Source organism: Aulostomus chinensis, chromosome 6 (genome assembly GCF_037954235.1).
Source record: "Aulostomus chinensis isolate RoL2024-O1b breed Wild chromosome 6, RoL_Achi_v1.0, whole genome shotgun sequence".
NCBI lineage: Eukaryota > Metazoa > Chordata > Actinopteri > Syngnathiformes > Aulostomidae > Aulostomus > Aulostomus chinensis.
In genome coordinates, this window is record NC_141325.1 from 30,823,017 (window position 1) to 30,835,581 (window position 12,565).

The 12,565-nt window shown below is 52.1% G+C and overlaps 3 protein-coding genes across 3 annotated transcripts; 1 reads left to right on the forward strand and 2 right to left on the reverse strand.

The window, feature by feature from the left end:
• Positions 1-59: 59 nt before the first annotated feature.
• idua (alpha-L-iduronidase) lies at positions 60-6,912 on the forward strand. The gene is made up of 14 exons (XM_086207534.1): positions 60-930; positions 1,326-1,466; positions 1,610-1,692; positions 1,880-1,987; positions 2,274-2,369; positions 2,577-2,779; positions 3,016-3,195; positions 3,282-3,498; positions 4,415-4,624; positions 4,700-4,821; positions 5,066-5,191; positions 5,411-5,487; positions 5,566-5,666; positions 6,562-6,912. Exons 1-14 carry the CDS (start codon positions 794-796, stop codon positions 6,660-6,662), a joined length of 1,902 nt encoding a protein of 633 aa, XP_086063660.1. The 5' UTR covers positions 60-793; the 3' UTR covers positions 6,663-6,912.
• Positions 6,880-8,445, reverse strand: LOC147260758 (purpurin-like). The gene is made up of 5 exons (XM_086207536.1): positions 8,263-8,445; positions 7,886-8,022; positions 7,694-7,806; positions 7,408-7,620; positions 6,880-7,134 (listed from the first exon to the last, which is right to left on the reverse strand). The coding sequence occupies exons 1-5, from the start codon at positions 8,371-8,373 to the stop codon at positions 7,124-7,126; spliced, it is 585 nt and encodes a 194-aa protein (XP_086063662.1). The 5' UTR covers positions 8,374-8,445; the 3' UTR covers positions 6,880-7,123.
• Positions 8,446-10,152: 1,707 nt separating this feature from the next.
• On the reverse strand, positions 10,153-12,153 carry atp5meb (ATP synthase membrane subunit eb). Its single transcript, XM_086207537.1, has 4 exons — positions 12,004-12,153; positions 10,747-10,801; positions 10,561-10,659; positions 10,153-10,444 (listed from the first exon to the last, which is right to left on the reverse strand). Exons 1-4 carry the CDS (start codon positions 12,037-12,039, stop codon positions 10,419-10,421), a joined length of 216 nt encoding a protein of 71 aa, XP_086063663.1. The 5' UTR covers positions 12,040-12,153; the 3' UTR covers positions 10,153-10,418.
• Positions 12,154-12,565: the final 412 nt, after the last annotated feature.

The window sequence follows — 12,565 nt, forward strand, 5'->3', positions numbered from 1 at the left end:
AAGCTGCTGGCCGCCTCCCCTCGCCATCCCTCGGCTGTCCGACCCACGCTGATGCCCTCGGTGAGGAGAAGCTGCTGGCCGCCTCCCCTCGCCATCCCTCGGCTGTCCGACCCACGCTGATGCCCTCGGTGAGGAGAAGCTGCTGGCCGCCTCCCCTCGCCAGGGAGTCGCGTGCTCATCTCTACCCCTGATTCCTGCTCACTGGAGCAGCCGGAGGCGCCAGCGACAGTCGGGACTCGCGCTCCGGTGACGTGGCGCCGCCCCAACATTCTGCAGGGGAACTCGAGTGATTTTATTTATTTTTTGCTATTTGTATTTGCCGAACCTGAATTTCTTTTTGAGAGCGAGTAGAAAGGATTTTTTTCAGAAATCTGTTTTGCAGAATTAATGAAATATTTGAAATGCAGGTGAAGAAACAAAGCCGTGCTTTCTGAATTATTAAAATTCATCAAGGAAAATATTTCAGCTGGAATGAGGAGGAGGAAATGTTTCAGTTTGAACTCCTGGAAGCGAACAGGCCTCCCGGTTACCTGAATCCAGTTCTATTTCACCTCGCTCTATACCAAGAGAATCTTTTCTGTTGAGAGAAACTTGAGACCACAACAGCGTCGCAGACAACTGACGTCATCGCCATCAGCTGAGTGCCGCCTCTAAAAAGTTCCACATTTCAGTTGCGTCGTCTAGCTGTAGTGTTCATGACGGTTTGATTTAATCTTACATATTTATATTTGGAATCGTTCTTGTTATTAGCTTAGCCGCGTGCTAGCGCGACCTCTCCTGCGCCTGCGCAGAGATGCAAGGGGGAACTTGGCCCGTCTTGGCTTTGCTCGTCCAGGTCCTCGAGAGCTCTGGGTCTTCGTATACGGTCACAGTTGACGTAGGGAGGCCAGTAGCAGAGCTGAGCCACTTCTGGAGAAGTACTGGTTTCTGGTGGGTCTGTTTTCTACTGATTCTTATTCATTCCAGCAAAATACAGTGTTCGACAGAGCACGTCATGGCTGCACGTCAAAGTTAACATTCTGATGAAATTAAGAAGCAGTTGTTGGTTGATTTTATGCTGATTTATCAGAATCATTGGGTTATGAATGAGAGGTACATGATATATCATGTCAAGGAAGAATAAAGCCCAAAAGCAACACATCTACTAAAAAGGCCTTTTTTTCTAATGGAGTTCGTTTAGTTTTCTCTAGAGGTCACGAAATGAACTCGAGGCTCAAGTAATACTTTAAAAAACTACATGATTTAACGAGTGGGTTTGTACAACCCATTGCAAACATTCAGATGTGTTCAATAAGACATCATTATTAACTCATTATTATGTGCAGTCCGCCCCTCCCTCACAGCCAGGCTGCCCAGTTTGACCTGAGCACCGACCAGCAGCTGAACCTGGCCTATGTGGGGTCTGTCCCACACGGAGGGATCCAGCAGGTCCGGATCCACTGGATGCTGGAGCTGGTCTCAGTCCAGTAAGTGTGACAACAGGAACAAGGCCTCCCTGCTGCCTGAGCTCCAAGCACCAGTTCTTCTCCAGCCGAGTCGCCTCCTCAGGGTCGTCACTCACTGACAAGCTGGTGAAAACGTGCCTGTTTTATGATTTGATGTTTCTTAGAGACTTAGGAGGAGGACCTCAGTACAACTTTACAGAACTGGACCAGCTGATCGAACTCTTGAGGATAAATGGACTCCAGCCAGGTACCGTATTCAAATACCTCCTGTCTGGATCAGGTTTTTCTGCTCTGTGGTGAAATGGCGCACCCATCGTTGGTAACAGGCTTATTCTGTAATGTATGAGTATCATGTGAGTGACGTGACCAGAGATCCTGATCGGGGAGGGTCCCAGCCACCGTCCGGATCATACGGACTCACTCTGATCTCTCAGGTTTCGAGCTGATGGGAAGCGTCTCCAACTACTTTACTGACTTTGAGGACAAATCACAAGTGTTTGAGTGGAGAAACCTGATTTATCTCATTGCCAAGAGGTACATCGGTGAGTCCATGACTATGTTGCATGCTCTTGTCGTCCATAGAAAGTCAAAAAACGATTGTATATGTATAATGTGAGAGTGTTGGTTGTAGTAATTTTCTTGTTCTGAAATATTCCAGCAGGTTTTACATCATTTATGGACTTGAGTTTATCAAATAAAGAAACTGAATTGAACATCTACTTCTGAGTTGAACCTCCATTTTCCCTTCATACATGCGGGAGCTGCTGCGTCGCTCTGCAGTCCTGCAGCTCCGCTCACGTTCTCGTGTTTGCTGCGTCTGAGTTACAGACAAATACGGGTTGAGAAGCGTTTCTCAGTGGAACTTTGAAACTTGGAACGAACCAAACAACCACGACTTTGACAACGTCTCTGTCTCAGTTGAAGGTAAGTGAGTTGACCTCAGATTCTTTGTGTTTGTCTCATTGTTTTATGACTGCTGTCTCAGAAGCACACAGAGTTTTTACAGTACATTGTATTTCTTGAATACTTCATTTGAATCTTGATGTCAGCGTCGCCTTCCTCTCGTGCAACAATCAGTCTTTCATTGTTTCCTCCATATTTGAGCATCACATCGGCTGAATTCCTCCCCAGGGTTCCTGAACTACTACGACGCCTGCTCCGAGGGTCTGCGCGCTGCCAGCGGTCTGCTGCGGTTTGGGGGTCCGGGAGACTCCTGTCACTCCCCCCCCCACTCCCCGTACTGCTGGGCCCTGCTTCAGCACTGCTACAACGGTACCAACTACTTCACCAGAGAGACGGGGGTCCGCATCGACTACATCGCCCTGCACAAGAAGGTGAGGGGCTGGGGGGGCAGTGACGAGCTGGTGTCAGCTCCAGTTGGAGCAGAACAATTCATCAAAATGTCATTAAATATTTGTCCCACTGCAGCCCACAAATGTCAGGTCAGGAAAAGTTGCACAGACTGTGCAGAGGAAATGGCAACACCATCAACAGGAAGTGGTGCTGATTAGAGCGTTGCTTAGCTGCGTGAACAGGTGACGTCAGCTGATGTTCTCTGGCTGTCGCTCAGGGAGGAGGCTGCACGATGCCCATCCTCCAGCAGGAGATCCAGACGGTGCAGGAGGTCCAGGAGCGCTTCCCACGCTTCCTCAGCCTCCCCGTTTACAACGACGAGGCGGACCCTCTGGTGGGCTGGTCCCGGCCTCAGGAGTGGCGGGCCGACGTGACCTACGCTGCCATGGTGGTCAAGGTGAGGTGCGGGGACGAGAGCAGCGCCGGAACGTGCCGAGCGGAAGGCTCATATGTTTTTGACGTCCTGTCGTCTCCCTCCCACAGGTGATCAGCCAGCACCAGGACCTGCTGCTCGCCAACCCCAACAGCACCATCAACTACACCCTGCTGAGCAACGACAACGCCTTCCTCAGCTACCACCCTCATCCCTTCACCCAGCGCACTCTGACCGCTCGCTTCCAGGTCAACAACACCCAGCCTCCTCACGTGCAGCTGCTCAGGAAGCCCGTCCTCACCGTCATGGGCCTGCTGGCGTTGCTAGGTGACCGCTTCCTCTCATCAGACCCCCCAGGGTCCATTTTTTTCATATTTAGGCTTTTTGAGAACCTCAGATCTGTGGAAGATTTGGGTTCATTCTTGCTTTGGTGGCTCGGTTCCGTTGACCTCCGTCAGGGACGATGTTCAGACGTACATCCGCGTGTGTGCGGACGGCGCTTCATCCACCTCGTAGTGAACCAGCGAGCCGACAGGACGAACCTCCACCAGGGAGGCCACACAGGCTCAGAAGCCTCAAGGTTCCTCATCACAGGTCCACAACATCACCGTCTGCTCCAGGAGTGACACACTCATGCGTCCAATATGCAGTCATTCAGATCCACTCAGACTCAACAGAGGAATCGCCTGTTGGTCAGAAGAAGACCTTCAGGGTCACCGATGCACAACAGAATCGAGTTGAGTCACTTAGAAACGTTCCTCATTCGTTGAAATGGACTCAGAGACTGTGAGGTCCAGGAGAACACCAGCTGGTTCACAGCTGAGTATCACCGCGCCAGTAACGTCTCCACTCGTCTTTGAAACATCCTGCTAACAAACACGTGCCAGTGATCACATGACCTCCTTGGCGGAGGGTAAACGGAGGGTAAACGACTGAACCCTGAACTCAGTCTGACAGAAGTCATGAGCGTCCCTCCTGCCGGCAAGACTCGACTGAGGGCCAGAGACTCAGCGCGTACAAGAGGAAGTGTGTTCATAACAACATTTTATGAATGCAAGCCAGAACAGCTTGTGACTCAGGTGTGACACCTAGTGGTCAATGTGGTACATCGGCCCAGTCTCTGACGTGAGAGAGCCGACCATAATTAAGCTCTGCCCCTGGTGTGAGATGAGCTGGATTGAGCGCTTGATGATATTGCAGCGAATTAGAGTCCTTCATGGTTCTGCTGTGATCCCATCGCCAGGTGAGACCCAGGTCCTGGTTCAGGTTCTGAACTCAGCAGGATCCAGTAACAGCACAGTGGGGGTTCTGGCCACCAGTCACCAGCCTCAAAGCCCGGGCGGGGCGGACAGCTGGCAGGCGGCAGTGGTGGTCTACAACAGCGATGACACCCGGACGTCCCCTACCATCGATGATGTCACCATCTCACTGAGAGGACTGGCAGCTCATCCAGGTACCCCCCCCCCCCCGTGGTCTTGGTGAAGCTCACATCAAACCTGACTGCCTACCTGCATGTTTTGTGTTTCAGGTCTTGTGTATGTCACGTATCACATGGACAATAACGTGAGCAGCCCGTACCAGCTGTGGCGGAGCATGGGAAGCCCCGCCTACCCCACACCGGACCAGTTCAGGCAGCTCAGGGACATGCAGGTGAACTGGACGTCAACACAAATACACGCAGTTCCAATAGAGACTTGCTCCTGATGCGTTTACCACCTCAGTCACTCAAACTGGCTCTTTGGGCGCAAGCCCCGCCTCTGAAGAGCCCACCCAGTATTAAAGTCACGCCCTTACTGAAGTGGCGGTCGTGTCGCTCACGTGCTGATTTGCTACCTGGCCGCTCGCTCTGTGTCAAGGTCTCTGCGGCCCACTCATGCTCAGCTGGTTTTCCCAGGACCCCCATGTTGACGGACCCTGGCCAGTTCCCGTAGGCGACACTCTGACTCTGAAGGCTCAGCTGCGTCTGCCCTCCGTCCTTCTGCTGCATGTGTGTGCCCGACCCAGAACCGCTCCAGACCAGGTCAGATGAACACATTGTATGTTAAAACTGTTCATAAGTGTGTTTGAGTGTTGGGATCGCACACACCAACAGCAAAAAACTGAACTGGGATGGAACCGCTGACCCAGTCACAAGTCCCCCCCAACCTCGAGGTCACCAGGGACCCTGATGAGCTCACTGGTCTCCTCCGACGTGTTTGTTTGTTTCCTCATGTGCTCTCTGTTGTTTTTGACCTTCAAGGTGAACGGACTTCGTTTCATCGGGGTCACCAGGGGCCAGGTCCTGGTAGTCTGGTCCGATCACTGCCTCGACTCCAAGTAGGAGCTCACGGGCCATCATTTGTCTGCCGCTGGTCATCATGAGGAGGTGAAAGTTTCAGCTTGTCAATGTTTCAGGTGCATTCGGACCTTTGAGGTGGAGTTCTCCGCCCGCCACCAGGACTTCACCAGGATCAACACCCGCAACACCATTTTCACCTCCCTGGTTTATTCACCTGGTAAGAATCCTCTCTCTCTAACGGCCCCTTCTCCACCCAGAACCTGGTCCGTTTGAATCAACTGGTCCAGTTCTTTTAGCTCTTGTGAACACAGTAAGGGTTTTCTGGTGTGGACCAGAACAACCAGTTGGAGACCACCTCCCAGCCCAGTTCCAAGGGAAACCCATTTGGTTCAAGTGGAGTGAGATTTGACCCGGTAGCGCCTTAGTCTCAGATGTTGATTGTCTCGGGCCGGAGTGACATCATTGAATCTTTGACCAATCAGAACAACTTCTGTGAGCACGATTCTGCCCCCCCCCCCATGTTTTTTAATATTTGGATCATCGTAGAACCCAGCCGGACCACATCAGTTTGGTTGTGAGGCGTCCCACTCACTCTCAGAAGCTGCACAAATCACCAAACCACTGAAGTCAGCAGAGAATCAAAGCCTCTCTTTTACTGAGACTACAAACATGGCGTCATTTTTCTGATCAGCTGTCGACTGCACACAGCAGCAGAGCTGCCAAGTCTCTTTGAGAGTGAGAGTCTTGCAATGAAGCCTCTTTTCACGCCACACGCCACACTCGCCATTTCACACGCTCATTTGCCAAAGTTGAGATTTGCTCAAATTCCACGAAATCCGTTTAATTTGGCGTTGAAAAGGGCGTTGAAACGGGGCACTGAGCAGAGGCCTCACTCTTGGGATCTTCTGGAACTTGGCAGCTCTGCAGCAGAAAGGAGGCCATCATGCTTTTATTGGGGTTTTTCTACGTGAAACAGTCGTCTCACACACTTCAGCTGCTTGGCGGTTCGCTGCAGCACCGTCACCTGTGGTGAGAGAGTTTGAGTGGACTTCCTCTTTAAGATGACGAGCAAAGCCGCTGTTGTGTGTCTGACCTCCTGCTGTGCTGTGTAGCGGACCGGCAGGTGGGCGGGCTGTACCGAGTCCGAGCTGTGGACTACTGGGGGAGACCTGGCATCTACTCGCTGCCCGAGAGGTATTCAGACCAACTCTAGACGCAGGTCACATGTGCTGGCGGTCACATGACCCTGGATCTTTTGCACAGTGTGAGTGGATGAATGTGATGAAGATCATTGCTGCTCGTGTTCTGTTTGTTCTTTGTTCTGTTCTATATTGGAAATGTGCTTGAATTGTTTTTTAATTGACGATTAAAAACCTCCACCAAGCAGAATTGTGAACGCAGTCGTTTTTGAAAAAAGACAAACCTCCAAATAACTTACAAAATTTATTGTCAGCAGCAGAGAACAAAGATGATCCGAGTCTCCGTGCGTGGGAGACTTTCTGTCTTTGACGACTGTCTCAGACCCTGGGTTCAACTACGATGTTGCTGATGTCAGCGATCAAACGCTTAACAGGATTATTCTCCTATTTGCGTCCGTCTGAGGAGCGCCGGCGTCCTCGCCGGCAGGACCGTCAGTCCGGAAAACCAAGGTCCACAAACTCCAGCCTCAGGGATTTAACAAGCTCCTGTGGGGGAGAGGAGAGGGGGGACGTTTCAGCGGAGCACAGACAAACGATTCTCAACTCCCCACTGTAGAGATCCAGGTTGAGACTCTGCTCCTCAACGTCCTGCTCTAATTTGTTGAGCTGCTGTCTTCAAATATTTGACTTTCACTGAAATATTTTAGTGTTTAAACTTCCATCTCTGGTTATTTTGCTGCTGCAGGATCCCTTCTGTCTGGTGAGGATCAGCAGCTCAACCTGCGGTGCGTGGAGGTGAGGGGACACGGGGACACGTACCAGACTGCAGCACCGGCTGGAACTGTCCAGCCATGCAGATCTCCTCCTGCTTTTGGCGGACAGCTTTCTGGATGGGGGGGGGGAGGCCGCGGGGGTTGCGGGAGAAGACCAGGGCGTAGCCGTCATCGCAGCTTCCGTCCTCCTTCAGGGTGCGGCAGGCGTAGGTGATGGCGTAGTTGTCGTAGTCGGTGTCGATGACCCAGTAGTTGTCACCTGCAGGGGCCCACGGTTAGTCAGAGGCGTGTGTGAGGGAGAGGCGTGTTTACGTGTAAATGAGGGCGCTGACCTCCGCTGGACAGGTAGCTGGCCAGACCCTGGTAGTTCATGAACATCTTGCCGGGGCTGTTGGGGTCCGGCACCGAGTACTGAGCCGCCATGTCGGCACACACAACCCAGAACCTGGTGGACAACGTTCACCATCAGGAACAACAACCCTTCCATCAAATTCATTAATGTGTAAACGCAACAACAAACGCACCCGAACAGAGTGACCCTGCCCCTGGAGGACGCCACCATGGCGCCGTCGTCTCCAACCGTGTACTCCGCTGAGATGTTGTCCTGCAGGAACAAACCCTCGGGGTCCTTCTTCTGCAGAGCGTACCACTTCCCTGCATACTAAGGTAGAGTTTACATTCACGAGAGTGGACGTTCACAGAGCGAGCAGTGATGTCATCCTGCTGTTAACCTACACAACGCCACATTTCACAGACGATGTTCTGAAGAAAGTGAATCAGTCATCGTTCCTCTGGGCTGCAAGTCCTGAACCCCAGAGTGTCAGTGTCACACCTGTACCTGTGTTTCTAGAAGTTTGGTGTGTGTGTGTGTGTGTGTGTGTGTGTGTGTGTGTGTACTCACTCTTTGGGGGTCGAAGTCTTCTTTGACGGTGAAGCTGTCCACCACACAGCTGGCCAGGCTCTGCTCCACGCAGGCCAGGAACATCAGCAGGGAGAGCATGTGGAGGTCCATCCTGGCTCTCAGCGGTGCAGCAGGTCCCCCCAGGCAGCTTCCCAGGTCTGAGCTGGGCTGAGGACACGTCTGAGCCTTTATATCTCACGCACACGCGGCTCACTGATTTATTTTCACTTCTGGGACCTAAATGCAGAGTTTAAATCTACCGTTAATCCAGTTAACAAAATCCCTGCAGTAAGCTGATGAAGCCTCATATTCAACAGTGGACCAGCTTTATGTAATTGTTTCGAGGGCTTCATGGGGGGGGGGGTCACATGTCCAGGGTGTTTTTCAGACTCTAGGGTTGCATAAAAACCTCCAGCGGGGTTCAAATATTCCCTCTAACTTTACTTTGGACAGTCGGCTCTGTCGACAGCACTCGTCCTCCCTGAGCGACCAACAGATGTTTCAATATTTGATGACCCGGACCCACATCATCTTTCTCAGGCGGCGTCCGTTACGTCAGCAGAGGCTCAGCTGGTTGCGTCGGCGTCCAACGTGCTGCAGCACTCTCACACCCTCAGATGCCAAAGGGGATGACGTGTGGCGTGAGACTGGAAAGTGGCTGCAGCTCAGAGCTCACAGAAACTCACAAAACGGCAACTCATGGAAGTTTGATTCAGCTGAGAAAAATTCATTTAGTTCAATATTTGTTGTGCTCAAGCTGTGTCCAACCAGAGCACTTTCATGGGGGGGCACAAGGGCGTGTCCCTCCTCTAACCCCCCCACGGAAAACCACTCCAAGTCCAGAAGCTCTTTGGGGGAAAAGTGTGTGAACCCTGGTTTGCTTTGGTGCTTCGTTCCTCCTGACTTTTCACTAATTGGATGTTTTGAGCTGTGCTGTTTTATAATGACTTACAAATAGAAGTCGACCCCCCCCCCCCGTCTCCAGGTGATAGTTCAGGCCGGCCCCTTGGCATGACAACAAGTCCAGCTGTATTTAGTTGCTCTGGCATTGTTCTATCTTTAAGCTGTTCTGAGGATTTAGGCGGCGCGAACCTTCGACCTGCCATGTGACCTGGGCGCTAACATCTTCAGCTCTGAACACGGACGCTGGTTCATCCACCTGGAGGTGAGCTCAGGCTGAGCAGGTCTGGACCGCAGCCATGTCAGCTGACGCATCACTTTTGTCCTCCGTTGAGATGAGGAGCTGAAGGCCCCAGAGAGGCAGTTCCACCTCATCAGTTGAGTTCTTAATGAACGATCAGTTTTCACCAACACTGAAAAATCTGATCTCTTGAAGGAAGTCAAACTGGACGAATCGTCGAAACGCCGATGAACCAGCAGGTTCAGCAACGCCTCGTTCTTGTCGCGGTCTGGGGTCAGACCAAGCCGACGCGTTTAGGTTTGAGCCGTTCATCGACTCACCTTCAGCTGTGGAGGAAGTGACCCAATGCACAGGAAGAGGAGTTTAGGTGAAGATTGACTTGTTAAAAACTGAGTCCTGGGGGGTGGGACTGAGGGAGGGTGGTGACCCACGGAGCGTTTCTCTCTCCCGCTGGGAGGCGCCAGGCGTCCAGGTGGATTGTTGTGGCGACAGAAAACTGCACGCCATCTTTTTTTCGACCTTCACCCGTTATTCTTACCAGGTGTCAGTTTGTCAGCCGAGCCCGGTGGGCGGGTACTCGCCGTCACGCTGGTCGCTCACGGCACTAAATTATGCTGTGCAGGACAACATTGAGAGGACAGACGCTGGGGGGCAGTGCTCTGGAGGCCCGGCCCAGGGGCCCCCAGGGCCTCTTAGCCCAACGTGACTGCTTGGCTCAACGTTCTTGATCGAAAAAACAACAGTGGAACTGTGCTGGAACATTTATTACACTCAGTGATGAACTTCAAGAAAGGACAAACGAGGCGGGAGACTTCTGTATGGACGAGAGTTCCTCATTCATTAACAAGGTAAGATTACAAGATCTGAAGGAGCGCGTAGCCTCCACGGTCAGTGGAGCGACCTGGTGATGGAGCAGAGGAACGGGGAGCTCGTCCACAACACGGGAGGGTAGCTGAGGCCTGACAGGGACTCCGGGGGCAGAAAATGGATGACATCATCACAGCTGTCAGCAGGCTCACTTCAGGATGGTGTCTTCATTCGCTGCAGGAAGTCGACAGAAAACTGATTAGTGCACCAGCACTTTTACAACTTCCCACTGAGAAGAGCAGCGGCGCCGCCGGACGCATGCAGACTCAATGTGTGAAGAAAGAGGAAACCTTCAGCGAGGATTTTGGCGATCCGCGCCTGCTCTTCCTGGATCTTCTTCTCCTCCTCCTCGATCCTCCTCTCCTCAGCAGCGATGGGCTTCAGATAATCTGAGTAAAGATGTTCATCATTCAATACCGAAGAAAATGCGGCCAAAATGGCCCTCGCATGACATTTGGTGGGTTGATGTCACTCACCATATCGCTTCTTGCCGTAGATGATGCCGGCGATCAGAGCTGAATACCTGGCTGTCTGTGAGGGCGCAGAGGAGGAGAATTACGCATCCGTTCATACATCTGAGCCTTATAAGGTGGGGGGCGTGGCCAGCAGGGACTGACGTTCATCTGAATCATGAAGACTTAAGCCTGGTTTATGCTTCTGCATCGTGGCGACGCCATACCTACGCCGTAGCCTGACGTGCACCTCCAAAAAATCCTGACTATGCGTCGTGACGATAACGTCAAGGACTGTGATTGGTCCACTGAGAACGTCATTTCCAGTTCAGCACAACAACACCGCCATTTTTAAAGTTTCTGTGGTGAGAGCTGCAAGCAAAACTGGACCAAGCCGATGAAAGCGTTATCGAGGAGGTCCGCAAGTACGACCACCAAGGAATCCGACAAGAGCCCCCCGAAACCATACAAAGACACAGCCACACACCCCTAGCGGCTTGGCGGTGAATTGCAGAGCAAAGCGTTCCCTCGACGCAGAACTTCAAACGCTCAATGACGGCATGGGGTCTACGCCGTCGCCGCGACGCAGAAGCATAAACCAGGCTTTAAACTGCTCCGCCTGGAGGCGTCACAACCGCGACACCTGCAGCCGCCAACCAGCCCATGACGTCGTCCAACGGTTCAGTCACATTTTGCTAAGAGAAATACTGAGAATCACACGAGCAGACTGAGGAGCTTCCAGCTGCAGGAACAACCGGGGGTTATCAAAGTCTGATTACAAGAATCTATTCTAGCAGCCTGCTCACGTGCTTCCCGGCACGACAAACCAGGTGTGCTCAATGAGAGCCGGTGTCGAACTAACAAAGCGAATCGCCCCAACAATTCCAAACCCAACATGGACTTGTTGGGGCGATCGTCACTCACGGCGCTGTTTCTTTCTCTCGTGTGATTAAAAGTCACGGCCTCTTCAGATCCTAGCTCGTATTTCTACAAACCTTCGACTGCAACCGAAACATGAACTGTCAGGCTGATACTCAGGAAGCCAGGGGCGATCAATGTAGTGAGTTATTGGGGCCTGAGCCAGAAGGTACTTCTGGGCGAAGACCCTATTATGTTTTTTGACTTGTGTTTTGATTTGCGAGGGATCGTCAGACGGTCAGTACCTGCTAGCTAGCACAGTTAGCTAGCATGCTAGCACCGGGCTACAAGCCTCGTGCAGCTTCCACCTGAAACAGGACAGTTTTACAAATCAGTAAATAAGAAAAGTTCCCGAACTCACACCTTGATCAACGGAGACACCGCCACCGGTGGAAGCATCGTTGAAGAGCGAAGGAACAGAAGCAGCAGAGGTCACTTTAGCACCGCGGGGGATTGTGGGAGAAGAGGTGACTTCTTCTACGTGTTCAGATACAATTGAGGTTCTAATTGAATGTACCGCCACCTCCTGGTAGCGAGTAAAATTACAGCATCATCATGGAATGATTTATAATCATAATGACAAAAAAAAAAACATCCATCCATTGTCTTCCGCTTATTCCTGTTGAGGGTGGTGGAGGTGGAGCCTATCCCAGCAGCCTTCACCCTGGACAGGTCACCAGTCCATGGCAGGGCCAACACATAGAGACAGACAACCATTGGCTCTCCCAGCCAGGCCTACGGTCAATTTAGAGTCTGGATTAACCTGGTCCCTCTTGATGTCTTTGGACTGTGGAGGAAGCTGGAGTACCAGAGAGAACCCAGCAGGAACAGGGAGAACATGGAGACTCACCCAGAAAGACCCCGTGCTGCAGCCGGGGCTCCACCCACAACTCTTGCTGGGGGGCCACAGTGCTGCCCCATTAGC

What these genes read in the sequence shown, in the direction of transcription:
- idua (XM_086207534.1), top strand. Translation starts at nt 794, where the DNA reads ATGCAAGGGGGAACTTGGCCCGTCTTGGCTTTGCTCGTCCAGGTCCTC. An exon ending in GATAAATGGACTCCAGCCAG is followed by an intron (nt 1,693 to 1,879) that starts GTACCGTATTCA and finishes CTGATCTCTCAG; the next exon opens with GTTTCGAGCTGATGGGAAGC. An exon ending in GGGCCTGCTGGCGTTGCTAG is followed by an intron (nt 3,499 to 4,414) that starts GTGACCGCTTCC and finishes TCCCATCGCCAG; the next exon opens with GTGAGACCCAGGTCCTGGTT.
- LOC147260758 (XM_086207536.1), bottom strand. Translation starts at nt 8,373, where the DNA reads ATGGACCTCCACATGCTCTCCCTGCTGATGTTCCTGGCCTGCGTGGAG. An exon ending in AAGACTTCGACCCCCAAAGA is followed by an intron (nt 8,023 to 8,262) that starts GTGAGTACACAC and finishes ACTCTACCTTAG; the next exon opens with TATGCAGGGAAGTGGTACGC. An exon ending in CAGCTACCTGTCCAGCGGAG is followed by an intron (nt 7,621 to 7,693) that starts GTCAGCGCCCTC and finishes GGGCCCCTGCAG; the next exon opens with GTGACAACTACTGGGTCATC.
- atp5meb (XM_086207537.1), bottom strand. Translation starts at nt 12,039, where the DNA reads ATGCTTCCACCGGTGGCGGTGTCTCCGTTGATCAAG. An exon ending in CGGTGTCTCCGTTGATCAAG is followed by an intron (nt 10,802 to 12,003) that starts GTGTGAGTTCGG and finishes GCGCCCTCACAG; the next exon opens with ACAGCCAGGTATTCAGCTCT. An exon ending in CGCCAAAATCCTCGCTGAAG is followed by an intron (nt 10,445 to 10,560) that starts GTTTCCTCTTTC and finishes GACTTCCTGCAG; the next exon opens with CGAATGAAGACACCATCCTG.